General features: G+C 52.9%; 1 protein-coding gene and 1 long non-coding RNA gene across 2 annotated transcripts in view; both read right to left on the bottom strand.

Moving 5' to 3' along the window:
• Positions 1 to 21,213, bottom strand: part of Coro2b (coronin 2B) — a 105,843-nt gene extending 84,630 nt beyond the window's left edge. The window contains exon 1 of the mRNA XM_005075578.4: positions 20,595 to 21,213. Within this exon, the coding sequence (XP_005075635.1) occupies positions 20,595 to 20,609 (15 nt within the window). The 5' untranslated portion in view covers positions 20,610 to 21,213. The remainder of the gene's footprint in view (positions 1 to 20,594) is intronic.
• A 1,297-nt stretch (positions 21,214 to 22,510) lies between these two features.
• On the bottom strand, positions 22,511 to 25,115 carry LOC110341931. Its single transcript, XR_002383928.2, has 4 exons — positions 24,961 to 25,115; positions 24,386 to 24,517; positions 23,229 to 23,307; positions 22,511 to 22,557 (listed from the first exon to the last, which is right to left on the bottom strand). It is a non-coding gene; the product is annotated as an uncharacterized LOC110341931 (long non-coding RNA).
• Positions 25,116 to 26,275: the final 1,160 nt, after the last annotated feature.

Here is a 26,275-nt window from a genome sequence, read left to right on the forward strand (position 1 = left end):
ACACCAGCCGAGTAGCCTCACATCTCAGTCTACAGCAGTTGAGCGACAGAGTACCACAGGCTGGATGGTTTAAGAGACAAGCATGTCTTTCCTCAGAATTCTGGAGGCCAGAAGTCCAAGAATAAGGCCCAGGGAGGCTGGTTTCTAGTGAAGCCTCTCTTCCTGGCTTGCAGACTGTCATTTTCTTGTTACATCCTCATGTGATCCCTCTCTTCTCTGACCCCCTAGACCCCACTTATGACACCAGTCCTGCCTAAGGCCTTAACTCCCTGAATGCTTTCAACTTCATCTGATCTCAGAAGCTAAACATGGACAGGCCTGATTAGCACTGGGTGGGAGGACTCCACTTTGTGGGTTAGGTCCCCTCCTCCATCATTCAGCCCGAATTACCTCATCAAATGCATCATCTCCAAATGCAACAGGGGTTAGACCAAATATATGAGTCAAGGAGCACACTGACCAGTTCACTCCATCCCGTTTGGTCAACAGTACCCTAACTCTGTCTCCTATAAACCTACACTCCCTGACATTGGTACGTGATCTCACTGAGACACAGGCTGTGGGAATGACTCAGTCAGCAGATGCTTGCCTTGCCAGCACAAGAGCCTGAGTCAAATGTCCAGAACTCACATAAAAATGCCACGCGCAATTATAGGAGTTTATAATCCCAGCAGGAGGGAGGCAGAGACAGTCGGACACCCTGGAGCTTTCTGGACAGCTAACCTTACCTGAACTCCAGGCCAATGGGAGATTCTGTCTCAAAGGAGTCTGACTGTGCCCCAAGGATGATAACTGAGACTGTCCTCTGGCCTCCATGAACGCACACACAGGTGCATGTATGCCACCTCCCATACCCACCTGTTCACACAGGAACACACGCACCACATTTTGAAAAAGGCTGTCTTACTATGGGGCTCACGACAGTGCCGTCCACAGGCATGCTTTCTTTCTCAGTAGATCGTGGCTATTTGGAAGTTACAAGTCCCTCTCACTCACCTTTCCTGCTCCGCCTTTATCATTCACTTCATCCATTCATTGTTTACTCCTTCAGCCCATCAGCAGCCCAGTCAACGACCTCTCTCTCAGCCCTGCCCAGCAGGCGAACAATGCCCAGCACCCTAATCTAGCCTGCCTTCCTCAGACACCCCCTGACCTCTCAGCGCCCCCCCAGGGTTCTCAGACACTATCTTGCTTGGAGTGGGGGGCAGAGTTGCATATTTCAGGTGGCCGCTGTTTCTAGATGAAGGATTGCAAATCACCCAAAACATAAAAGGACACGGGTGACAAGAAGAGACACTTAGTGTGTTAGAGTGACACTACAGACTGTCCCCAGAGCCTGAGAAAAAGGCGCACTTCTGTGAAATGTGGCCACGAGGGAACAGACAGGCAGTGCCTCTTGGTGTCCTATCACGGGTGGCCTATGGTACAGGCTTTGTTCAGTTCATGGAGCCTCCTACCCTGACTGTCATACCCTCTACCTACCATGCCTACCTCAAGGGGCCCAGGAAAGAAGTGGAGACAGCACAGCAGGTAGAGCCAAAGGGAACTCCCACCAGCCAAGCTGATCCGAGCTCCGGGAAGATCTATACCATCTGGGAACACAGCTCCCTCCATTCCTTCCCCAGCACTGAGTAGACAAGAAAGCTTAGACATGCTTGTTTGGTTTGTTCTGTTTGCTTTTTTCAGAGTCTCGTTACTCAACTCAGGCTGGCCTAGAACTCGAGACCTTCCTGCCTCAGACCCTCAAGTGCTGGGATTACAGAACTGTGGCACCATGTCAGCTTGATCCCGTGTTTTCATTATTAAAATACTTACAGTTTAGGGAGGATGAGTCATGGCACACACACCTGTAGTCCTATCACCTGGTAGGCTGAGGCAGGGGGATTGCAAGTCTCAGATCAGTTGGGCTACATTAGTGAGTTCTGTCTTAGAAAAACAAATCAAAAGCAAGTCCCCAAACCTGGCATGACTCCTTGCTTAAAGTCACCAAGCAGTCCCCCAGTCCCTGTCCCTGGGGTCAAATGCATGGCCCCTGCAGATGGGATTAGAAGGGTCCTCACAGGCCAGAGTCCGGACAAAACACAGCAAGGTGCTGGCTGTACCCAGCTTTCTTCATGCTTCGAGACTTCTCTCCCCAGGGCCTTTGCACGTGGGGCTGTCTCCTTTGCCTCTGTCAACTGCTCACTCATCGTTCTCTTTTGAAAAATTTCCATCAGTATCACTACCTGAAGCCAACTTCCTTTCTGTGCTGCTCCATGCTCTGCCCTGTCTCCCCCTCCTCCCAGCATTCCTCACTGCAGTGTCTGACAGTTGCCTGTTCGTCCCAGCAGCCTCACGCCCCCACTGCCCTTGACTGTGAGCTTGCTGGCCACCACATTTATGTTTTAATTCCAGTGACTTACAGAAGGCAACGTCTAGGGGATACTGGATGAACCGGGTCTAGGACAGGAAGGTCCCCAATCTGTGAGCCCCCTGCCACATGCCAACCCACTTGCCCACAGCCCTGAGGCCCGGGTGGCAGTGTCACCTTCCATACAGCCAGGGCTGGTGCAGGCTCAGGGCAGGTGCAGGCTCAGGGCAGGTGCAGGCTCAGGGCAGGTGCAGGGTGGATGCTTAGGAGCCCTAGGGCGGTGGGGGTGAGATCTGCAGAAGCCTCTTTTTCCACGTAGGCTTTTTGACTGCTCTGCTGGCTAGGCATCCCCCCCCCACTGGCATGTCACCTTGTTCCTCTTGATGGAGACACACACCCCAGGAATGCCACTGCCCCAAAGGGTAGCTGGGAGGTGTCCAGTCCCTTTTAATTAAATATCAGCCAGCTTCCTCCCTACCCATTCCTCTCCCTCTCTTTCTAGAAACCCACAATCAGCAGGGCAGTGAGAGGGAGGGGTGGTGGCAGTGGAGAAATTGCTGGGTCTGCATCTCCCCCTCCTGCCCTCCTCCCATACATTCTGCTACTACCAGGCTGGGGAGCTCAAGGGCTATGGGCCTGGGAGCCTGGCAAGCTAGAGGTCATTGGGGGGCTTCCTTTAATCTCCCCTCCTTCTCCGGAGTCCTGATTTTAGGTCACCCCTTCCTCGGGGGACTGTCATGATTGCCAAGAAAGGCATCTGGGTCTGTAGAGTCCCCAGGAACCAAGTCGACAGTCAAGCTCCCAGGCTTGGGAGAAAGGGGATACTGAAAAACTTGGGATGGGGGAGGAGAGAGAGCAAGAGAGAGAGAGAGAGAGAGAGAGAGAGAGAGAGAGAGAGAGAGAGAGTGGAGGAGCTGTCACCCCATAGCAAATAAGTAGTGAGTGGCCCTTTATGAGGTGCAGGCCTGGGTCTAGGCTACAAGAGGGCCCTGGGGCATGAACTAGCCAAGTATCTTCCTAGAAGTAGGAAAGACAGCCACTCCAAGGGGGCTACCCGAAGAAGGTGACCAAGAATTACAGAACAACACTCATGCTGGGAAAGAAGCTGCAGAAGAAGTAGTACTTAAGCTCTTAGAATTTGGAGCATTGTATGTGTATCTGTGCATATGGACACGTGCATGTGTGTGCATGCATGCATGCATATGGGTGTGCACATGTGTATGAGTGTGCGTGTATTACATATATGTGCAAATATGAATGTGCATGCAAGCATACATAAATGTATGTGTTGTGTGTCTGTAAATGCATGTGCACTTTAGATGAAGGCTGCTTGTTTTTAGGTTGAAGAAATCTTTTGCAGCAGCTATGGGATTAGCTAGAAGATTCTTCCTTCCATGTAGCACAAGGACACACCATCATGAGCAGCTTACAGTTTGTCTCAGTGTCCTATACACAGCCCTGTGTCCCTTCTCGAGGGGGCCTGTCTCAGAAGCAGAGGCAGCAAAAGCAGTTCACACAAAGAGACAGGCAAGGGACCCCCACCCCCAGTCAGTCTCTAAGGACCTAGTTCATTAGGAAGCATCCTCTGTTGCCATGGAGACCTGGGGCCCCCCAGAGCCTGGCTAATAGTTTCTGAATTCACTCAGGCCTGGAGCACAATTAGACAAGATGGATTTTTGAGTTGTGGCATAATGAGACCCGGATGTCCGGAAGGCATATGGCAGTCTCCCAGGGGAGGGCTGAGCCTAAGAGGGCACACTGTTGTCACAGGGTCACCGGGGCCTGCCTCTCTAGGACTGGAGAACCGAGTTGCCCTGGGGAGCACTTCTCTTTCAGAATTGTTCCAGGGCAGCCATGCCTCAGTCTGGGCAAAAAGAGAGTAAAGAATAAGGCCTCTATTTATTCTAGATACTTCCCTTCCTGGGATAGGGTAGAGGCTATAGTCTGTACCCTCTAGAACAGTGGTTCTCAACCAGTGGGTAGTGACCTCTTTTGGAGGGTTGTACAACCCTTTCACAGGGCTTACATATAAGATATCCCTGGGAGGAGGGGAAGGAAAGGGAGAGGGACCTGGGATTGACATGCGAAGCAACCTTGTTTCTAATTTAAATTTAAAATAAAAATTAAAAAAGATATCCCGCATATCAGATATTTACATTACGATTCATAACGGTAGCAAAATTATAGTTATGAAATAGCAGTGAACATCTTATGGCTGGGGGTCGTCACAACGTGAGAAACCGTATTAAAGGGTCGCAGCATTAGGAAGGTTGAGACCCATTGCTCTAACTGAACATGTACAGGGCCAGCATAGAGGGATCACACCCTGCGGCATCCCTTACACCCTGCAGCATCCCTAACTCCCCGCGGCATCCCTTACTCCCCGCGGCATGCCTCAGGGCTCAGTCTATGGCAGTAAAGGTGAGATGCATAGTCCCTCCCGGGCGTGATGGGAGGCCAGAGCTCAGAACTCAGAGAAGAAGCCATCAGAAGGCTCCGTGGAGCAGCCTTTCGAGCACCAGATCATAAAAGATGAGATCAGGAGGCATTCCTAATAGAGAGGGAGCAGAGATGGTCGGATTGAGTTTGAGGCCAGCAAGAACAGCAGTTGATCTAAACAGAAGTTAAGGAGGTGTACACGACCAGAGACGAAAGGTATCCAATGTCCAGGGGAGTGGTTTGGGCAGAAGGATGCTGGCAGGCAGGTCCCGTCTCTACTTCCTGCTCCTCTAATCCAGTCAGGCTCTCCCTGGTGCACCTGGTGCACAGGGCTCTCTGGAAGGAAATCACTCTTTCAGGTCCTAGCAACCCTCATCAGAACATGCAAAAGCACCTTGTGGGCCTCACTCATATACACACAGATCTGTTTGTTCCCCTCAGAGTCCCAACAGTGAGCCCAGCAGAGAGAAATGAGCAGAAATGCCAGCTCTGGTCAAATGGGAGGCCTGGGGAGGGGAAGCTCCAGAACAGGAAGTGTGCGAGTCACCAGGTGCCCCCTCTCTAGGGCACTAACCTGTTGGCTTGTGGAAGGCGGAATGTCCTAGAATACCGCCTCTGGACCATGCCGTAGCAGAGGGGCAGACTGATATGCCAAGCCTGCAGACTTCCAGTCCTCTCGCCTCCCACCTGGCCAGCTTGCACCTGGTGCATAGTCTACCACAGCGGCTCCGAAACTGGCCAGCTGCCTCTGAGCCTGCAAGAGCCATAGATCACACTGCGCTAACTGGGATGGGGAATAGGGATGGGGACGGAACCGTAGCTGGAGTTTTGCCTGAGCCTCTTCTCTCTGCCCTGGTTTACCACAGTCACTCTGGTGATACTGCTGAGCTCCATGGCAACAGAATGGTTTGTTTGTTAGGGTTTTTCCTTTTCTTTCCTTCCGCAATGGGAGGGAAGCAGCAATTGGGAGACATTATTGGCTAAAGGCAGTGTTTTTGAGAGAGGCAAATGTCGTAAGACATGTGACAGAGTCTGGAGCCATCTCAGTCTGCTGTGTGACCTTGGCTGTGTTACCTGGCCTCAGTGTGCCCCTCCACAAGATGGCAGTGCTCACAGGCTGTGGGCAGGATGCTAGGAGGCTCAGGTGGAGGGCTCCACGTAGGCTAGGGCAGCATGGGAAATGAGGAAACCCTGTCCTTCTCACTCCACCCCACCTCTGCTCTCCTGAAAGACTTAAATCTCACAGTCTCTTTACTACCTGAGTCCCCAAACCAGGCCAGCCCAGAAAAGCTGTGCCCAGAGGCCTGGCAAGCAGCGAACTCTTTCCTCCCATCTCTTCTCCTTGACCGAGAAGTCTGCGACTTAATTGCTCTTTGCTGTACTCAATTTGAACCAACCAGAGTTCCAATTCCCACAGGGAAGAGAGAGAGAGAGAGAGAGAGAGAGAGAGAGAGAGAGAGAGAGAGAGAGAGAGAGAGAGAGAGAGAGAGAGAGAGTGTGTGTGTGTGTGTGTGTGTGTGAGAGAGAGAGAGAGAGAGAGAGAGAGTGAGAGAGACAGAGAGACAGAGAGAGAGAGTGAGACAGAGACAGAGAGACCTGCTTCTGCTCAAAAAATACTAATGAGCAGAGGCTGGGAGACAAGGGAAGGAGACACTGAGGATGTCTTCAGTCATCCTGAGCACAGCTGGCCCAGTGGAACACTTGGCCCCATTTGAAGAATCCTCAGGAGAGGAGAGGTGACAGGAGAAGTTATTGACTGGATCCATAGGCCGCAGGTCAGCAAGTCTGGGCTAGGGATGCCTGTATCCCAAATATTTGGGGATCCCCTGGATGTCACTTGGCAGTGTTCTTAGTCTCACTCAGTCACCAACATTCATGTATCTCTTGATTGCATTTCTTTCCACAGCTGTGCCCTGGCTTGGACCCTCATAGCTCATCATGGCTGCTGGGTAAGCATGGCTGTCACCAGCCTTATCTCCCACCCACCAGTCCTCCCCACAGCTCTCAATCAGTCAGTAGCCAGTGGAGAGAGCCCTTCCTCCCCAGCCTCCCTACTGACCCACGCTTCTGGTACTGCCCCCGGGGGGCCATGTTATGTCTGAGGCAGGCAGGCTCTTCCCAGCCTTCCAGCTGGCCGCTCTCAGCCAGAGTCTTCAGATTTCCCATGCTCCACCCTTCTCTTCATTCCATTCTTACCAAGGCTGCTCTGGCCCTCGCCTGGCTGCGTTTTCCTTAATGTCATTTACTTCCAGCTGATGGGATGTTTATTTGTGCTCGGCACAGCCTCCCCACCCTCCTGAGCCTGTCCTTGAGGGCAGGACCTTTTCTGTTTTGATCACAGTGTAGATGTGTCCCGTTTTCTAGAGCATTTGCTGGTCCAACACACCCTTACTGAGGAATGCTTCAGACTCCGAGAGACTGCTGGATTGCATCCTTTCCCTTTCCTGCTGTGGGGTGATGCACAGCTGGACAGGCCTCCACTACCTCCCATCTAGCCTCCCCCAGGCTTCCATTTTCCCAGTCACCAGGGCTCCTCACTCACATTCATGTTCAAGAATGTGCCTCCTCTTGCCCGGAGCCTGAGCAGGCTCTGTGGATCCCCTCAGTTCTCAGGATTCCCACTCGGTCCCCATTCACACACCTCTTCATGTTTGTCTCCTCACTTCCCAAAACAGAGTTCTGCTTCCTTAAAAGCTGGACAAGTCTGTCCCCTCTGTGTCCTTAGAGGCAGAGTGATGGCTGGCATATGGCAGGTGCTTCCTGGGTGCAGGTTTGTGTATAGCCTTGACTGCCTCGAGGAAACTGTGATTAACTATATCAGGTACAAAACCCACCCTGGGACCCAGGGCAGCAGGCTGGTCATGAGGCTGAGAATGAGACTTCAGGTGAAGACACCTGCCCCAGAGCAGACAGAGGCAGCTCTGGGCCCCTCTCTGAGTGGCAGTTGAGCTGACTTTGTTACACAGCCTGGCATGGAGCCCTAGGCTTTCAGGTCTGGAGACTGGCCCATCCCACTGTCAGGGGGAATTGCTACCTTACTCCTTGGTGCCTGCAACTCCCCAAGGGATGTAAACTGGACAATGAATCCCCTTCCTGGGAGGAAATCCTGCCAGCATTCTCAGGGACAAGGGGCATGGAGGCCTAGCTAAAGGAGGAAGGGGTCTTTTGTCCCAGCCGCTGAGGCAGGGTAGTGCCAGTGTCAAGGGGACACACCCTCTGCCCTGACCCCACAGGCTCATCTGGGCTGTGGGCTCCTCATTCAGCCATGTCTTTGGCTTTAAACCTTGTGTAGTGGTACCTTGGCACAGTGCAACAATTCTTCCATGCGCCTGGCCACACCACAGTCCTTCTGACCCTCTGAACACTCTCAAGGAGCAGACGGAACTGAATTGATAACTCCTTGCTTTCAAAATTGGAAATAAAGGCCCAGAAAGATGAAATAAGTTGCCCATGGTCACGCAGCTTAATAGAGGCAGAGCTTAGAATAGAAGTCAGGCTAAGATTCCAGCTACTGTTTGAAGTTACCAGGAAAGGCTTTCTGAGGCCTGGAAGGACGCTTTGGTCTCTTCAGAATTCTCACCCCTCCTTCCTCCAAATGCCCAGGCTCTGCCTGGCTTAAAACCCAGACCAATCCCACTATTGCTCATTGAGACACCGGAAGCTGCCTTTCCCTGTGGCTTCTGCCCTGGAGGATATGTTCAATAAACAGAGCTACTTTCTCATCTTCGTGTAAACACTTCAAGCAACACAAACAAACAGACCTGCTTTTGATCTGCTGCTACTAACTCAGAAACAGGGCGTCTCTCCCACGCAGAACTCCCCACCCTCAGCACTGCAGCGCCCCCGGGGTAGTGGGGGACAGGGGTGGCAGGAAATGGACCTTACTGCTGAGGCTGCTCCTGGGGATGTAACCTGCAGTGAGCTGGAGTCCAGAGTTCAGTCCCTGTCAGAAGCACCTCCCCCACCGTCCACCAGGAGGATGTAGTCTGCTCTGCTGTACTTGGGGACACTTCAGTCACCATTTCAGGGACACCGCCCACAGGAGAATCGGGGACCCTGAACTATGCAGAAATTCAAACTCTCCAAGAGTGCCTTGCATCAGGAGCTGTGATTTATTTATCCAAACTTTTTGGATCTGGAATATTCGGTGACTCTGGTTGCCAATGTGATTCTGATTTTCAGATGGTTGTTTCCTGTGCTCCCACCCAGCCCCATCCTGCATCCCAATCTCAGGGCTTTGGGTTCCATACTCCCTGGGAGTGGAGATCCTCCTTCAGAGCCTCCCCTCACTCAAACCAGTCCCTCCCCTCCCAACGACTTCTGAAGAACCTTTTTGCTTGCTTGTTTGTTTTTTCTCTCTGTCCACCGGCCTTTAAGTGCACTGTCCCCTCCAGCAAGCCTTATCACCACCTATAGTGCCGTATCCCTCTCCCCTCCTCCTTGTGATTCTCTGCCACCGCCATCCAGGAACCACTCCTATGCCATTCCCCCTTCAGCATTGTCTCTAGAGAGCAGCCCCTGTGTCATCAGCTGTCTAAGGGCCACTTCTAGGCCTGGAAGGGATCTCCAGGAAGCACACTGTCACCCAGGCCACGTCCCTGAGATCCCTGAGATGCCAAGAGACAGGGAGGACCAACTACTGAACTGTTTGCAAAACTCTGAACAACTTCGCACTGGTCACGGGAGAACAGAGTATCAAACACCACAGGGGCAGGTCCGCAAGCCAGCCCCAGAGGCAGGGCTCAGACCTGGCCATGGAACTGGGGCTGAAATCATAGCAAGTGGTAACAGGAAGTCACTGCCAGTTCCGCCCTTCTAAGGTCCCAGTGCAGACCACAGATGTGCTCCTCTGACCCAGAAAATGACAACTGCTGAAAGGTCACCCTCTAAGGGACTTATAACATCCTAAGGCCCAAAGGGGTTCGGGAATGTAACAGCTCAGTTGAGAGAGTGCTTGCCTGGAATGAACAAGGTTCTGGGTTTGATCCCAGAACTGCATTTAAATGACAACAAAATAAAAACAGCATGCTAGTACACACCAATAATCCCAGTGCTGGGGAGGTGAAGGCAGGAGGGTTAGGAGTTCAAGGTTATCCTAGGGCTATATAGTAAATTCAAGGCTAACCTGGGCTACATGAAACACTGTCTTAAAACAACAACAAAAACTAAAGGCCCCCAAAGGGGCTGAACTCCGAAGTGGGTCTAAGCTGGAGGCGTGGGAAGAGACATCCAGAAAAGAAAGGCCATGGTGTTATCCATTATCTACCATCCACAGTCAGGTGGGTCCTCAAAGCTTCTATAGATGCCGAGGCTATGCAGCCAGCATCCCAGGGTTGATTTCCTCTACCCTCCCTTGCTATGTGAGCCAGGATGTTCATAGTTTAATGTACCTTCCTGGAGACTCAGTTTCCCCAACTGAAAACTGTGGGTCACTGCAGAGCTGTGGGGGTACGTGAGGTAGCGGCCTTGTGCACAGCAGAGGGGCCAGCCTGAGAGAACTCTTCTCCTCACTCTTACCTAAAGCCAAGGCCCACACAGTAACAGCTCCAGGCTGTTCCAGCAAGATGGTCCTCCCTGGCCCCACAGGGGTAGCTTTGTTCACTGCTCTTGAGTACCTATTCCTTTCCCTCCCCCATCTTCTCTTTCTCTCCCTCAGGCCAGAGTTTCAGCCCTAACTTGGCTGAGAATCTCCTCAGCCTGGTGATAGGGGCTGGCCAGAGGAAAGCTCTTAGCAACTCAGGCTCCCAACCCAGGGCCTCAATGATAAAAGGAGGGAGAGCTGGCCAGAGCCCAGTATGCCAGCAAGAGGCTTCCAACAGGGACAACAGAGGCCACGGTGACAGCCTGGCACGTAGGGCTGGCAGCTGCCAGACCTTCATAATCCCAGGCTTTGGTGAAGAGCTCCTCCTGCTTCTGCCACTGCCAGAACCAGGCTTCAAGACAGAGCACTCTTGCTGGTTCCCTGGGGAACCAAGGCTTCCCACTCAGATCCCCCCTCCAATTCAGGCTGAGTTCTCTAAGTGTCAAGATTCTGGAACTTTCCACCCTCAACCTTTAAATCAGTCCTTGAATTGTTAGAATCAGGCAAGTACAAGAAGCTGAGAAACTCCTGCTTAACTGAGGCTTACTGATTTGGGAGACAGGGACCCTCATCTCACAGAGCTGAATCCTCCCCTCTGAGCGGTGGGGATGGGGCACATCCCAATCCATCTTCAATGCCCTTCTGGCTTATGGCTGGGCCCCAGCAGCCGCAGTTGGCCAGTGTCTTGGGTTTGTTCAAGTCTTGTTCCAGGGATCCTCATACACCTTGCTAAAGTGCATGGCCCTTGAACAAATGTCGTGAGAGTTACTAAGAGGGATAAGCCTGGAGTCTCAGCAGGTTAAGTCAGGGAGCCAGAGCAAATGCTCAGAAATCACCATGCAGCTGGGCGTGCAGTTCAGAGTCCTTGCCTAGCCTTCACAAAGACTTGGGTTCAGTTCCCAGTCCCAGCACTGTGTAAGGTGTGTGTGGGTGGGGGGGGGTGGATGTCAGTAATCCTAACATTCAGGAGGCAGAAGAATCAGAAGTTCAAAGTCATCCCTAGCTACACAGTGAGCTTGGGGCTAACCCTGAAACCATGTATAGAAAAGAAAAAAGAAGAAGAAAAAGAAAAATCAGTAGCACATGCCACATGTGTGAGGCTCTACCTGCTGGCTGGGATACTGGAGTCTAGGTATCTTAGAGCTCCAAGGATCCCGAAAGAAAGGGCTAGCTCAGCCCCAAAGTCACCTCAATCCATAATAACTTGAGTCTGTTCCCAGACACCATTATGAGTATATCAGGATCTTTGCAAGACGGATGCTTGACAATGAAGCTATCAGGTGATCCCTCAGGTCTGCAGAAATTCCCTTCCCCACAAGCTCAACTTTCATTGGGTATTTCTGCACAGGGGCCTCTCACGTGGTCAGGAGAGCACTCAGAGTGAGGTCCTTCTGTCCCCTTCCCTCCCAACAGCTTGCCCACATCCCGGCAATCCCACCGGCTCCCACATCCCAAAGCCATGACTTCAGAAGTGAAAGCCAAGGCATTTAAGAGGCATGATGCTGGGGCCTCAAGCTATCAAGGGTTTTCTTTCTCAGGAACCCCAAGGCCAAGCAGGCCAGGACTCCAGGGGCAAGGGTGTATCTGCAGCAACAGTCCTGTCCATTTGATAGTGACCTGCAGTGATGGACAGGATCAGGCTCGGGGACTGTCTGTGAGGAGCTCAGCTGCCTGGAAGTGAGATGCCACATCAGGGTTTTGGTGCTTTATCTGGTTAATTTGAGTGTGTGTGTGTGTGTGTGTGTGTGTGTGTGTGTGTGTGTGTAAGATCAATTGGGCTAGACTGGCTGGCCAGCACGCCCCAGACCCTCCTGCCTCTCTCTCTGTCTGCCCAGCCCTGGGATTGCAGCACATGTCTCCATGCCTGACTTTTTACGTGGGTGCTGGGGATCCCAACTCGGGCCCTCATGCTTATGCAGACACTTTGCTGACCAGACCATCTCTCCACACACCCACAACACAGTTGTTTTACAGGCATTTCGTGTGTCCCGAACATATTGAAACAGCACAAATCGACCAAACAGGGAGAAAGAACAGCAACTTCTCATCTACACGGAGCGGGAACAGCAACTATTTGGAAGAGCTTCCTTTCCGCCCACAGATTCTGAATCAGTTCTGGTCAGGACTGCAGTAGGGGAGCAGGGAGCTAGCTATGGAGTGAGCTCTGCAGACTGAGATACTGGCAGGGGGGGGCACAAAGAAAACAATAGGTCATTTCCTTCTATGACCTCTACAAAGCACCCAGTGTCCATATGACACACGTGTAACAATGAGAGTGGATATTGTAAGAGAATGGGTGCTCAGAGACGGAGGCCTAGCCCAACACCTCACAGTAAAGAATAGAAGCGAAGACAAGGCCTAGGTCTTCTGTCTCACGAGCTCTTCTCTTGCATGTTCTGGGTGTGGTGCTGCCTTGCCTGACAGTAGTGAGACTAAAGGCCCTGCAGTCAGGCTGAGCCAAGGACTTTCTGTGTGTCCTTATCTCCCTCTCTCCCCCCACTGGCCTCAGTTTCTGTGACTACAGGAAGACCTCAGAGGTTCCCATAAAGATGAATAAACTAAGAATGTAAACTAATTTTAGGCAGTGCTAGGGGTAGAACCCAGGTCCTGTCATTGCCGGGCAAGTACTCAGCCCCTCTTAAAATACTTCTAGTGTGGGCAGGGGTGATAACTCAGTATGTAAGATGCTTGTCTTGCACACATGAAGTCTTGGTTTGAATCCCAGTGTGGTGGCACACTGTTGCAATCCTGGGGCTCCTGAGACAGAGATGGAAGGGTTGATGGGCCAGCCATACTTACTCTCTTTCTCTCTCTCTCTCTCTCTCACACACACACACACACACACACACACACACACACACCTGACACATCCTAGGCACTTTGGGGATGTTAGCTACCTCTCTTATTGTTGCTGACCCATCTGTGAGTCCCTTGAAAACAGAAATCTACACCCAGAGAAAGGCTGAGAGCTACTTGCTAACGCAGCAACACTCACGAGCAAATGGAAGGGACAGACAGGACAAATCCTAACCCTCAAATGTTTCTGTGGGGTCCACAGGTTCGGGGAGATTGACCCTATGACCACAGGCTTCCTTGGAGTTAGCCCTGAGCCTGGGGTCCCTGGAACCTTCCTGAGTGGGAATGTCTATTTGTCTTTGTCTCTGTGTGGCCAGAGCTCCCTGGGTGTGAGCCCTTGTCCTCACAGGCTCCGGTGCGGTTAAGGCTGAGTCATGAGTGCTGGGCTTCGCCTCTTGATGCTCCAGGTGTGCAGATGCCTTTGAACACCCACATGTAGTTCCCTGTAGGTCCTCTTTAAAGCCCAAGGCCCAATCTAGATAATAAGGAAAGCTGAAGGAACACAAATTGTCATGACTGAGCTCCCTGGAAATGGAAGGCAGGGAGTTCTCTGCCAAAGTCAACTTGCCTTTTTCCACAGCTCATCTGGAAACAAATGACCTCACTTTGCAGCCTGGGGCCAGAGTGACCACTGCCTTCCTTGAACTTCAGGAAGTCTTTAGGGACAGAGGTAGGATGACTGGCCATGCCAAGTCCACATCCCTGGCCAGGTTTGGAGCCACTCTCCCATTGTTGACTCTTGGGCCAGGGGAGGGAAGGAAGCCATAGTTAGGAGGCTCACATCTGGGTCAGTCTCCACTCTGCCTGACCGTACCACCTGCTGCAGGTCACTTTGAGTGCTGGATTCTTTATCTGTAAAATGGGGATAAGAAGAGCATCCTGGGGGCTGGAGAGATGGTTCAGAGGTTAAGAGCACTGACTACTCTTCCAGAGGTCTTGAGTTCAATTCCCAGCAACCACATGGTGGCTGACAACCATCTACAATTCAATCTGGTGTATATGTAATAAATAAATAAATCTTTAAATAAAAAAAGAAGAAGAGCATCCTGCAGCCTGGCATCCTGAGGATTGAATGAACTGATACCCACATTTCCACAGTCCTCCCTGTGATGCACAAAGTCACCAGAGATACTAGAATCCAATTCCATACATTTGCCCATCCTGACCCTTGTGCCTCACCCACCCCTAGGTGACCTGTTTCACTTGCTACTTCTTCTTCATTCTTCTTAACCCAGGTCAAGGCACTTTCTGACCCCTATTAGAGGCAGCAGGGCAGAATGGGGGATTCTCCAGCCCCCCACCCCGCAAGCTGCTGATTCCACAGCCCCCAGGATGCTAGTTAATTCTCTTCCTTCCTGCTATATTAACACTCACTGCTAGGTGTGTGATACTTCACATGGACAGGCTTTCTCGGAGTTAGGAACAATCTCTGTACATGTTCCAGTTACCAGTCCCAACTACTACATGGGAAGCATGTTCAGAGAGCTAGGTAGTTTGCCAAGAACACAGAGCAAGCAAATGAGAGGGACCATCTATCTGACCTCAAAGCCTGCATTCTCCTCCATGCCCCTGGCACCCGCCATCAGCAGGAACCACCTGGAAGAGCAGGCTACCTCTGGATGGGACTGCAGGCCTGGACCAGTCTTCATTCTCAGTATCAGTGGAATGGAGGTGAATCTGCAGATGTCACTTGCTGCTACGACCAGCCTGGCAGCATTGTCCAAGTAGCCTCGTGTCAGACATTATGTGCTGGACAAGATACCCTCTGTCCTTAGAACACACGATACACTTGTGTCCCAGTTCTGCAAGGTCTATATGTTCACATGCGCCCAGGACATACACTTGGTACCACCATGATGGTGGTTAATGTTGCAGGATGGGAACTATGAAGATGAGATTGGAAAGGCTGAGCTTCCAAGCCAGATCTGGGCTTGCGGCTGCCTCTGACCCACATCAGCTCTGTGACTAGGGTGTGGTGACCTCTCCACCCTCAAGGCTCTGTTTACTCATCCTTAAATCCAGGGGACTCTTTGGGTGCAGATGGCCTAAGGATTCAGGGCTGTGGCTCATGCAAACACTCTGTAAACCGAGTCCCCAGCAGACCCCAGGGCCCTCAGTGCTTCCTTAATTAATTAGAAGGAAGGACCAGGCCAGAAACTGATTACAAAGTCCCTCCAGGGGCCTCTGCAGGGGTGAGGGAGAGAAGGAAGGGCTAGTGGCAGCTCCCCTCCCCCACTCTTTCGTGCCCCTGAGCAGCTGGTGCCACTCCAGACCCACAAAGGGAGCTCATTCTAAACAGCCCCTTCTCATGTGGCAGCCACTGGCTTTGCATCTGCCCTGTCCTGGCAGGGCCTGCCTGCCCTGTGCCAGCTGCTCCCAGCTGCCCTGGCTCCAGGCTGCTCTGGAACTGGGGCCTGGGTCCCCAGAGGCCACCTGGTAAGCTCAGGGCAGCCAGTGTAGCTACTCTCCAGAAGGGGGAAGGAGCAGGGCTGGGCACACAGGGAGTCTGCACATTCCCTCATCTTCTGGACAGCCGTCAAGCTCTGTGAGCCAGGCAGATGCAGACCAGTCACTCACTGACTGCCCTGGTGCCAGGAGACTCTGCTGGCAGTGGTGGCTGCAGCGGTACTGGCCGGGGCTGTGTCTGCTCCAGTTTGCTGGGCCTGCCCAAGAACAGTGGAAAAACTCACTCCATCCCTGAGACTCCAGGTCTGATGCTGCCAGGCCGTGGGTCCTGCCAGCAGCCATGCTCTTAACTGGCAAAGCTCAGGTCTGAACTGGCTTCGCAGTCCTTACCAGACAGTCTCTAAAAGTGACCACAGATGCCAAGGGTGAGGTCTCCCGCTAGAGAACACAGAGCCTTTGGACCTAGCGGGAACAAAGGACTTAATGGCTTTTCTAGAGAATGGGTTTTAGCACTTTGCAGCAGAGATGGAAAGGAAGGAAAGAGGGAGGCAGGGAAGAAGGAAGGAATGAAGAAAGGGAGAAAGGAAGGAGGGAGGGAGGAGGAAGAAAGAAAGGAGGGAGGGAGGAAGGAGGGAGGAAGCAGAGAGGGAGGGAGGAGAAAGGAAAGAGGGAGGGAGGGAGGAGGAGGGAGGGAGCAGCCTGTATCCATTCAGTGCTTACAGCATGCAGCAGGGTTGACTGCTCCTGACTGCTACCCACGCAGCCCTGAGATCTAACTTGGGGCTCTGTCACACCCTTTCCATCTCTGCTCCTCTGAGGTCCTGGAGGGCAGGGGCTATGGCTTGTGTTTTCTGTGTCCCTGGTAATTAGCCATGGCCTGGTCCAGGTAGGCATTCTGAGGATGAGGGTTGAGTCAATGCTGAATAGTTGAGCCACACACCTTCCTGCATCAGAGTACCAAACACCTGGAAGCAGGACAAGATACAAGAGAAGGCAGGAGGACCTGTAGGATGGAGAGGTGGGTCTTCTCTGGCACTTCAGGGCCATTGGACCAGGCTTGTGACCTGCAGCCAACACTCCTTTCCCAGTCAGAAACGGGCAAAAAAGGGGAACTAGGGATGGGCCGCTGAGACCCAGGCCATCCTGACACCGAGATGCCATCATTTGATACACATATGCACTCAGACACACTGAAGGAGGAGGAGATGGTCCAGCAGAGAGAAACCCAGACCCCAGCAGCACAGACATGGAAAGCAAAGTGTGGAGGGTGACCAGAACCCAGCTGAACACTTCTGCTCAGGCTGCCTGAGGTCTCTTTTGCAGAGTAACTCCACAAGGAGAGAGGCCATTCAGAATCTGAAAGACCAGCTTTCAGTCCTCCAGCCCTGAGCTGGCCAATGGCTGGAGCAGGTCATGACCTGTGCTCCTGGGATCTTGGGTCCCTCATTTTCCGAGGGAAAGCGTAGGATGTTTGACGTCTCCAGTATTTTGCTCTCCTCTCGTGGCTCCACAGATGCCCAGTAGGCAACTGATCTTTGCCAAACTCTGTTTCCTGGTCAGGGCAATGCCATCCTTTGCCCCTTCACTTTCAATGGAAGCCAGGGGCTTCTATAAATGGGCTAAGGCTGCGATTAAGGCAGGAGGGAGAAGTTGGCCTCAAAGGGCATAGACACGGTGACGATGTTACCCCCTTTCCTGGAATCACTGTTCAGATAGGTGGCTGTCGTAGAGAGTCGCCTCTATTCACATGCTCACCTCTAGGTCCTGCTCAAGTACAGCTGGTTTCTGCCACATGGGGTATATTGTGATCGCCAAGTTAACCTCAGAGCCTGAGAACACCAAGTTCACAAACTTCTAACTCCACATGCCATATAAGAGAACAGACAAGCCCAGCCAGTATAAGAGACCTACAAGCTCCAAGAGCCAGGCAAGAGATGGGGCCAGAGGAACTCATCAGGGAAATGCCTACATGCAGGGCACAGACTTTTCTTCCGGTCCGTGAACTTGTACTTTGCACACGATTCTGACTCCTCTTATGCTCTGATCTTCCAGCCAACAGCAGTTCAGATGTCGCAAGGTGAGGGAGCGATACCAGCGCAGCGCGTGTCAGGGACTGCATTCAGATGGAACACTAGGAACGGCAGGCATGAAAACCAGAGAGTGGATGTGGTCTGGAGCTCCTGTCACCAGGAAGCAGCCTCTGGGCTCTCCCCGAGGGCTTGCTCTGTAGAGGCCCAAGCAGAGGCGGTCTTGACCAGGTGTGGACAGGCTGGGAAACTACACCTGGTCCTTCCCTCTACCCTTTCCCCCACCCATAAAGAAACTAGGGTAGCTTGCTAACACACATTTGGTAGAGCTGTAGATCATGACAAAGATGTCCTAATATGCCACCAGCCTCGAAGGTCACAGCATGGTTATGTCACTACTGGCATCGGTGTTACTTAGGATAGGGGTCCCTCCACAGTTCCCTAGGCTTTTGATATAGCGGCTTCCCATGAGGAAGGGGTTGGGGAACATTGGAAAGACAGAGTGCTAAGAGGGAAACTGAGGCTCAGCTCCAGTAAGGAAGTGCCACTGACAGTCTAGTGACTTCCTGCCTGCTTTTGTCCTCTCTGCTTGCCAAGTCGTTCCGAGAGCTCAGAGCCTGTGACCTCCACCAAGCACTGGCTCAGAGGACTTTGCCAAGGGACATAGAGGGACACCATGACTCTTCACCTGGAGCAGGATGGCCAAGGGATCATCTCTAGTCACTCTCTCTATACAGTGGTCCCATCTCCCACATTCTTTGTGGATTCTCCTTTTTAATCTGTGAGTAACTGGACCACCTCGGATGACAAAGAGTCCCAAGTACACCTTGCCAGTGCAGAAGATGTGGATCACTGGAACCAGCTCCTGCCACAGGCCTGCCGGGGAGAGAAACGACTGTTCCAACATCATCACCAGTTAGTGGTCAAGCTAGCACTGGAAGCCATGCCCTCTAAGTCTCGGGGGCCGTGTTCGAAGGCCTCCCTGTGCCTCACAGGAATGGGGCTGGGCTGTGCAGGGAGAGAAGACAGGGTTAAAGTGGGGGATTTTGTTTAATCCTCTCATCTGGCTTAAGCCAAAGCTACATTGGTTTGTGCAGGAGACAAGAGAGACACGGAAGGGCTTGTTGGGGGCTGGGCAGGGAGGTGTTGGGTGTTAGAGAATAATCCTTGTGTACCTAAAGGCAAGAGCTGACAGTGGACTAAGTGGTCCCCACATTCATTATCTCCCTGTCCTATTTCTGCCCAGTGTCCAGGCCTCTGGGCAGGGTCCCTCTGCCATGGAAGTCCAATTGTCCCAAGGGATTCAACAGTACAAAGCAATGGGAAGACTTGAGGGTAAATCCTAATCCTGCCATATATTTGCTGTGTGACCTTAGGTGAGTCACATCACCTCTCTGAGCCTCTGCTTCTTCCTCAGTTAAAATAGAGTTTTACACATGAGCGAGAAAAGTTCTGAACCTGTGTACACAGACAGGAGAGGTTGCTGAGTCAATCCTTGGCTCCATAATTGTCGGTCCCAGCGCTTATTCCCCCACCAGGCCCAAGTATTACTCTTCAGTCCCCACCTGCCTGCAACCTCAATAACAATTCCTTAGCCTAACGACATTTGTATTAATTTCAAAACGCCATGCATCCAACCACTTGATAGAGCAAGCTTGACAGAAGCACCCTAAACACAGCCATGTGTGCTCCGAGCTGTAAAGTCTCTCAAGTTCACAGCCTCATAATGCTCCCAAGTCCCAGAATTGATGACAAGGTCTGAAGTGGAGTCCGACCCAAAGAGAGTGGGATGCTGGGGCATGGGGCTTATTAGAAGGATCTGTCATTTCGGGGAGGGAGAGGGAACTGGGATTGACATGTAAAACAAGCTATTTAAAATTAAAATAAAAAATGATAAAAAAATAAAACTGGAAAAAAAAGAAGGATCTAGAATGGGCAGCCCACATCTGACTCTGACCACAGCAAGCTGCCTATCCTGTGAGAGCCAGCTGAGCGGCTGGGAAAGGTGGAGTCTGGCCTCAGGTGTATGGATGGCTAAATCCACGGCCCATGCCAAGGCCAAGCCAGGATGCGAGGTCTGGACTCTGACAGAACCTGGTAAGAGTACGGCTCATTGTCTTCACTAGTTTTTCCATCACCACCAAGGCCCATCTTATCACTCTCCCGTTGCACAAGAGGAAACTGAAGCCCCAAGTAGGCCTAACCCTCCTCAGTAGAGAGGAGGTCAAGTCTGTCTTAGCTCTGGGCTCATCCCGTGGCCCGATGGGCTCTCCTCTTAACTCTCTCCTTTCTATGGCAGAGAAGAAATCCCACAAAGTTCTTTAGCAAACCCGGGCTCCTGTGACAAGCTCAAGAACTTCCTCCAACATGGGGTCTGCCAGGATGCATACCTTCTCTTCCCTGCTACACTCCTGCCCACCCCGCCCAGATGCAGTGGAACCTTTCCTATCTGTGGCCCCTACTCAGGGATCGGGCAGCGCCTCCACAGGGTAGCTTTGGAGTGGGGCACGGGCTCCTGGGGGTATACAGCAGATGCGTGCAGGTGGGCTGCAGCTTCCCTTGTGAGCCTGACCAGGATGGCCAGTCTATCTATCCCTTCATCATCAGCATGCGGGCCCTCAGTCCTCACGGCAGCGCATGACACTGAGGGACAGGCATCCAGTGCGCCCCGCCAGCCCGAAGCAGCTCTCCGGGGGTTAAAACTGCAGCATCTTCTACAAGGGTTAAAAATGCAGTCCCTGGGCGCGCAGGGATGTGGTCCACACCGCTCAGGGCAGCGGTGAAGGAACATGCCCTCCCAGCATCCTGCAGTCCCCGGGCAGCCGAGCGACTCCTGGGAGCCGGAGCGTGAGCGCCTTCCTGCACCCCTCAGTCCCGGTCCCAGGGGCTGCAGCGCCCGCGAGTCCCCAGCGCTGCGACGATCTGCTCTGCTTACCTTTGTGACAGTCATACAGAAAGCGGGCGGCGGGGCCGGTGCGGGCGGCGGCGGGCGGCTGGGCCGGGCTGGGGACCGCGCGCTCGGGAGGCCGCTGGCTGATGTCAGCCGCGGCCGAGCATCTATAATAGATGAGGCCGCCGCGCCGCAGGAAGGCGAGGCAGGAAGAAAGGCGGGCGGCGGGCCGCGCGGGGGGCGGGGAGGACCGACCGGGGACTCGCTACAAAGAGAAGGCGGAGGCAGAGGCGGGAGCGCAGTCCGGACGCCTGGCGATCCCCAGCCCCTAGCGTCCAGGCACGGCCCCTTCGAGCTCCTGGCACCTGCGGCCGGAGGCGTGGGCGGCAACCCGGCCCTCTGTGCCGCGTTGGCTCCGGGCGCTGGGTGAAGTCACACGCTGGACTGGCGCAGCGCACGGTCGAGATGCCTTCCCAGGTCGGGTCGCCCCCTGGAGGTTCCGAAAGTCCACCTACAGTGCCACACCAACCAGTTCAGGGTTGCCAGGAGGGCTCGTGGAAGCAATCCCTTGGATCTAAATCCTCAGAGATGAGCTCGCCCCAAGGCCAACGTAATCCACATTACATAGGGAGAGATAGGATCTGAGTGGGAAGTGACTTGGACAGGGGCATAGGGTCCAGTTGGCCCACCAGACTCTCCTGCGGCTCTCTGCTTGGTGGCAAGCTTCTTGCAGACCCTGCGTTCTATAGTTATAGGGACACCCAGGGAGCCCTCTATAGGAGGGACAAAGTCGACCCTCCTCAAGAGTGTCCACAGCACTGTTTGGGGAGACGACAGGTGCGGGTGTGCAGCGTGAAGCCAGGCCTGGTCACCAGCACCCGGCATCTGCTGCGGGAATTTGAAGTATGCTTGCCTGAATATGGCCACACAATTACCTGGGCAGAACCGATTTGGACAGATAAAAAGGTCCTGCAGCCATGGAGGAAGGAGGAGGGAGGGAGTTATTCGGGACACCTCACTCTCCTGGGGTTCTGAAGTGTGCCACCTGCTCCCAGAGTTTCTTCACTGCCTTTCACAGGAACAACTAGACCCAGGCCACAAATGAGCACTTGCCCTGGAGGAAAGTGCAGGAACAGGGAGGTGGGGTGCTAGCCCTATCCCCCAGCTGTACTTCTGGAGTAGTACTGTAGTAACATCTGTGAAGTGCTTTGCTGTAGATCCCGATATTGTTTTTATTTACGTGTTTTTAGTTTTTGGCAGCCCTAAGTGCAACCATTTTTGCTAAAGACAGCAGATTTGGGAGGAACTTACTTGGGCTGACACAGTGACAGAGCTAGGACTTGAGCCTATGAGCTACAAGGTTCCTCCACAGTTGTTGCCACCTCTGAACCTCTGATGTGCCTTGGGAGGGATATAAATGCCCATCAGTCTCTGGGGACCTTGTAGCAACTCACTAGGTCTCTAGGGAGGGTAGATGTAGCTAGCCTCAGCATCAGGCATTGGCTGTGTGCCAGACCCTTCCTAGATGTGGTCATGTGAGACCTTAAGTCTTTACTGCCTCACCCCTGCCCCAGGAATGCTTACCTCATTCTCTTTGTCTGTCTGACTGCACCCCATCTCTGGCACCCCACTCTTACTGACACTCCAATCACAGAGCTGTGCACTAATACACTTAGTTCAGGAGGTCTGAGTTTCTTCCATGTGTTATGACAGTATAGAAGGGAGCTAGCTGACCTCTGGGTATTCTGTCACTTCCTGTTTGTGCTGGGGCACACAATAGAGACCCTCATCTCAACAATAACAAAAATAAGTGTTAACTGGGTGGTGGTGGTACACACCTTTAATCCCAGAATTTGGGAGGCAGAGGCAGATAGATCTCTGTGAGTTCGAGGCCAGACTGGTCTACTGTTCCAGAACAGCCAAGGCTACACAAAGAAACACTGTTTCAAAAAACAAAGTAAAGCAAGACAAGCAAAAACAACAACAAAAAGATACCCAATGTTGGCTTCTGGCCATCACAAACATGTACACACACACAGAGAGAGAGAGAGAGAGAGAGAGAGAGAGAGAGAGAGAGAGAGAGAGAGAGAGAGAATATCAATATTAGAATGCTTGCCTAGTATGCATAAAGCCCCAGGAAATATTTAAAGTCACCAGGTACAAAAAGTCACCAGGTACAAATCAAGGATGTTGTTGTATAGAAGCTGGGGAGATTGCCTTAATCATTAAAGTGCATGCCATATGAGCATGAGGACCTGAGTTCAAATCCTCAACTAGGTATTGCTTAGCTTGCAGTCCAGTCAGTCTAGCTAACCTATGAGTCCAGGTCTCACTGAGACTTAACACTAAGAAAGGCAGGCACTGATTGAGAAAGACACCCAGTGTTGACTTCAGGCTATCATAGACATGTGCACATATACATTCATACACAAAGACAAGGCATATCTCAATGATAGAATGCTTGCCTAGTGTGAATGGGGCTCCATGCTCCATTCTCAGCACACACACACGCGCACACACACACGCACACACACACACACACACACACACACACGCACACACACACACACACACACACACACACACACACTGCCAGGATACTCTAGTACCATGACCCCACTAGAAACCATTGAAGGATCAGCCAAGAATACCAGCAACCAACCCCAACACCCATCTCACTTGTGATCCCAGATTGTCATCCTCAGCTACCCAGCATGCCTCCTGGCATCTTCCCCAGTGTCTGCTGTTGTTGTGGGCTCTGGGAATAAGACAAATGCTGAATGTCATCTTGAGCCAAAAGTAATTAGGAGCATCAATCTGCAATCCCCAGGACCCACGTGACAGGCTTGAAGGCAGAGAGGAGACACTCTGGACCCTCACACAATGCTGGCTAACCCCCTTCTATCACATCCCCATCTCCTCAGAAAGAGAAGGGGTCTGGACAAGCAGAACACCCCACTGAGAAGCCCAGTCCTCCAGTAGGCTCAGCCTGAAGGAGGGACTCAGAGCTGTGAGCATTCCCAACAGTCCACTGTCAGCAACACCAGACCTGTCCCCCAGCCACCGTGCCTATATTGGCTTGGTCCACTTGGAGCTAAGCTGGAGAACACAGATGGACACAGGTTCAACTGGAAGGAGAACCCAGGAGTCAAGGAGGAGATACGGTGGTCCCTGAGGTTGGCAAAATGTGTTTTCAAGGGCACTGCTGGGGGTCGTTGGAGGAGGGTGCATACGGAGTCATCTGGCTGCTCAACCACACTCTTCCTCTGCTTTTGGTCTGGGAGTCCACGACCCTCCGTTTCAGGGCATGTCCTAGACAGGAGCTGGGGAGTCCCTAGCTCTTATGTATAGTGGTATCCACGTGGCTCCCGTCTGAGCTGACCCTGGGTTGTATGCCACAAATCATGGGGTAAAGAGTTGCCATCATCAGCTCCAGTGTCATTTAGAGGCGCTCACGCTCCAATACTTTCCCACACTCTTTTCTTACTCCCCCAACGCCTTTATTCCTTGTTTTAAGCACGACAGAACTCATATTCGTCCTCCAAAGTCCAGCTCAAAGGGCATCTTCATGTAGATCTACCTGAGTCATGCCGGACAACTTCCCTAACAGAATCTGTTTACTTGTCTCTCTCTGAGCCACGACTACCCCCTCCTTCTCCGCCTTCTTTTCTCTCTCCAACAGACACGCAGGAGGTTCTGGGTAGCTTCCAGCCACCCAGGAAAGCTTTCACAGGCATCTTTAGCACCTGCCTCAGTAGCCGTCGGACTCAGGCTCCACACAGCAAGGCATCAATCAGTTCCTCTAGACCAGAGGCTTCCTTGCCTTAGATACTCACTTGCCCAGCCTTGGCCCAGCCCTGTGTTGGGCCCCTCCATACAGACTGAGGAAGGCTTGTTCCTGGCCTTCAGTTTCCCAGGAAAAACCCACAGAAGTGGGCACCTCCTGGCTCCGGAAGACAGGCGCTGTCCTGCAGCAAGGAGTGGGGGGGGAGGGGGAGAGGGAGGGGGAGGAGGGAGAAGTGGGGAGGGAGAGAGCCCAGTGAAGGAGCTGGAGAGAAGCAGGCGTTCCCTTGGCCCCCAGCTACATCATGCCACGTTCTAGCTTCCCTGGCTACTCAGCCTCCCAGCTCTGACAGTGTTGCTGGCCCCATGGCAGCGGCCCAGGCTCCCCCCTCCTCCTCTCCATCTTCCCTCGAGCTCAGCATTTTCTTTTGCTTCACTTGGCCTTGGCTTCCTGCCTCCTGTGCTCACCATCTGTCCGCTAGCTAGAAAGTTCCTGCACTTCTGCTCAAACACATGGATCTCCGTTTGTAAAACCTTTCAGAGGCTCCCTGTTGTCCTCCGTTTGAGGCAGGAACAGAATCCTCCAGACCCGCCTCTGCCCCTTGTCCCTCCAGGTCTACCGTCTTACCTAACTCTTCCATTCCCTGGCCTGAAGCTCTATTCTTCTCCATCCTTTTCTCCAGCTCTGCCTCCTCCAGGAAGCCCTCCTGGATGCGTCCAAGGTTTCAGATTCCCAGCCTCAATGCTACTCTGAACCCACTCACTCTGTGTGCTTGATCAGGATTTCACTCTGCCCCCCCCCGTGTTGTGTTTCACTTCCTGTGAGAATGAATAAGCCGCAGGAAACGGGCTGGCTCTTCTGGAAGGCCAGGACGAGGGCAGCTGCTTCACTCTGGCAGCTGCTGCCCCGCCCCCGCTTAGGATTCTCAGGGCTGCCTTTTTCCTCCTCCATCTCTTTGTCTCTCCCTCGCTGCTCTTACCTAACCCTGCAGCTCAGCCACACTCCCCTTTCTGTGATTTTAATCTCCCAGCACCCGTGCCTGTCCCACCGAGTGTCCCACCTGTGGCTCACCTGCTGCCATGGACCCGTCTCTTTACCTTGGCCTCCGCTCTTGCTGTCTCCTTCCTGTCCCATCTCGAGCACTGTGCCCTGCCATCTCAGCTAAGGCCACCTTGTCCCTCTTACCCCTGCTCCCGCCTCCGTCGCCCTGTGATGGCAGCTCCTCTCTCCTCATCTTTTGGTTTTTTTTAGGTTTGCTTGTATTATGTTTTAATTATGTGGAAGGAATGGGGAGGCATGTACACAGGAGTACAGGTGTCTGCGGAGGCCAGAGGTGACAGGTCCTCCTGGAGCTGAAGTTACAAGGGACCGTGTGAGCCACCCAGTGTGGGTGCTGAAAACGGAGGGGGGGCGTCCTTGATCTCTCCACGGCTGTCATATAGAGACTCCCGGCACCGACTTCAGTGAGAGCGATGTTGGGCAGGCGGGACCTTCCTTCCACTCCGTGTCTGCAGGGTGAAAAGTGCCACCACCTGAGAGCAGGCAGGCAGGGCTGAGGGCAGCAGCCTAGACCAGGGCTGTCTCCGCTGAGCTGCAGGCTCTTGGTTCCTTGACCTTCTCTGTGAGGTTGCGAGAGTGTGGGGGCTCTGATCTCCTGTGTGCATGTCTGCGTGTGTGTGTGTGTGTGTGTGTGTGTGTGAGAGAGAGAGAGAGAGAGAGAGAGAGAGAGAGAGAGAGAGAGAGAGAGAGAGAGAGGTACTGGGTGTTAGGGGAGGGAACAACCACAGAACTAGGGTCACTAAGGATCCTCTGAGGCTGGTTCCTCCCAGAGCTTTGTTTTCCCAAACTGTTCCTGGGGCCCCAATAGTAAACACGCCTGGCCAGCGTGGGAAAACAGATGGCTGGCCCCAGAGGGCACCTCCTCTGCACTGTACGGGCAGCC

Source organism: Mesocricetus auratus, unplaced genomic scaffold (genome assembly GCF_017639785.1).
Source record: "Mesocricetus auratus isolate SY011 unplaced genomic scaffold, BCM_Maur_2.0 Super-Scaffold_100691, whole genome shotgun sequence".
Taxonomy (NCBI): Eukaryota; Metazoa; Chordata; class Mammalia; order Rodentia; family Cricetidae; genus Mesocricetus; species Mesocricetus auratus.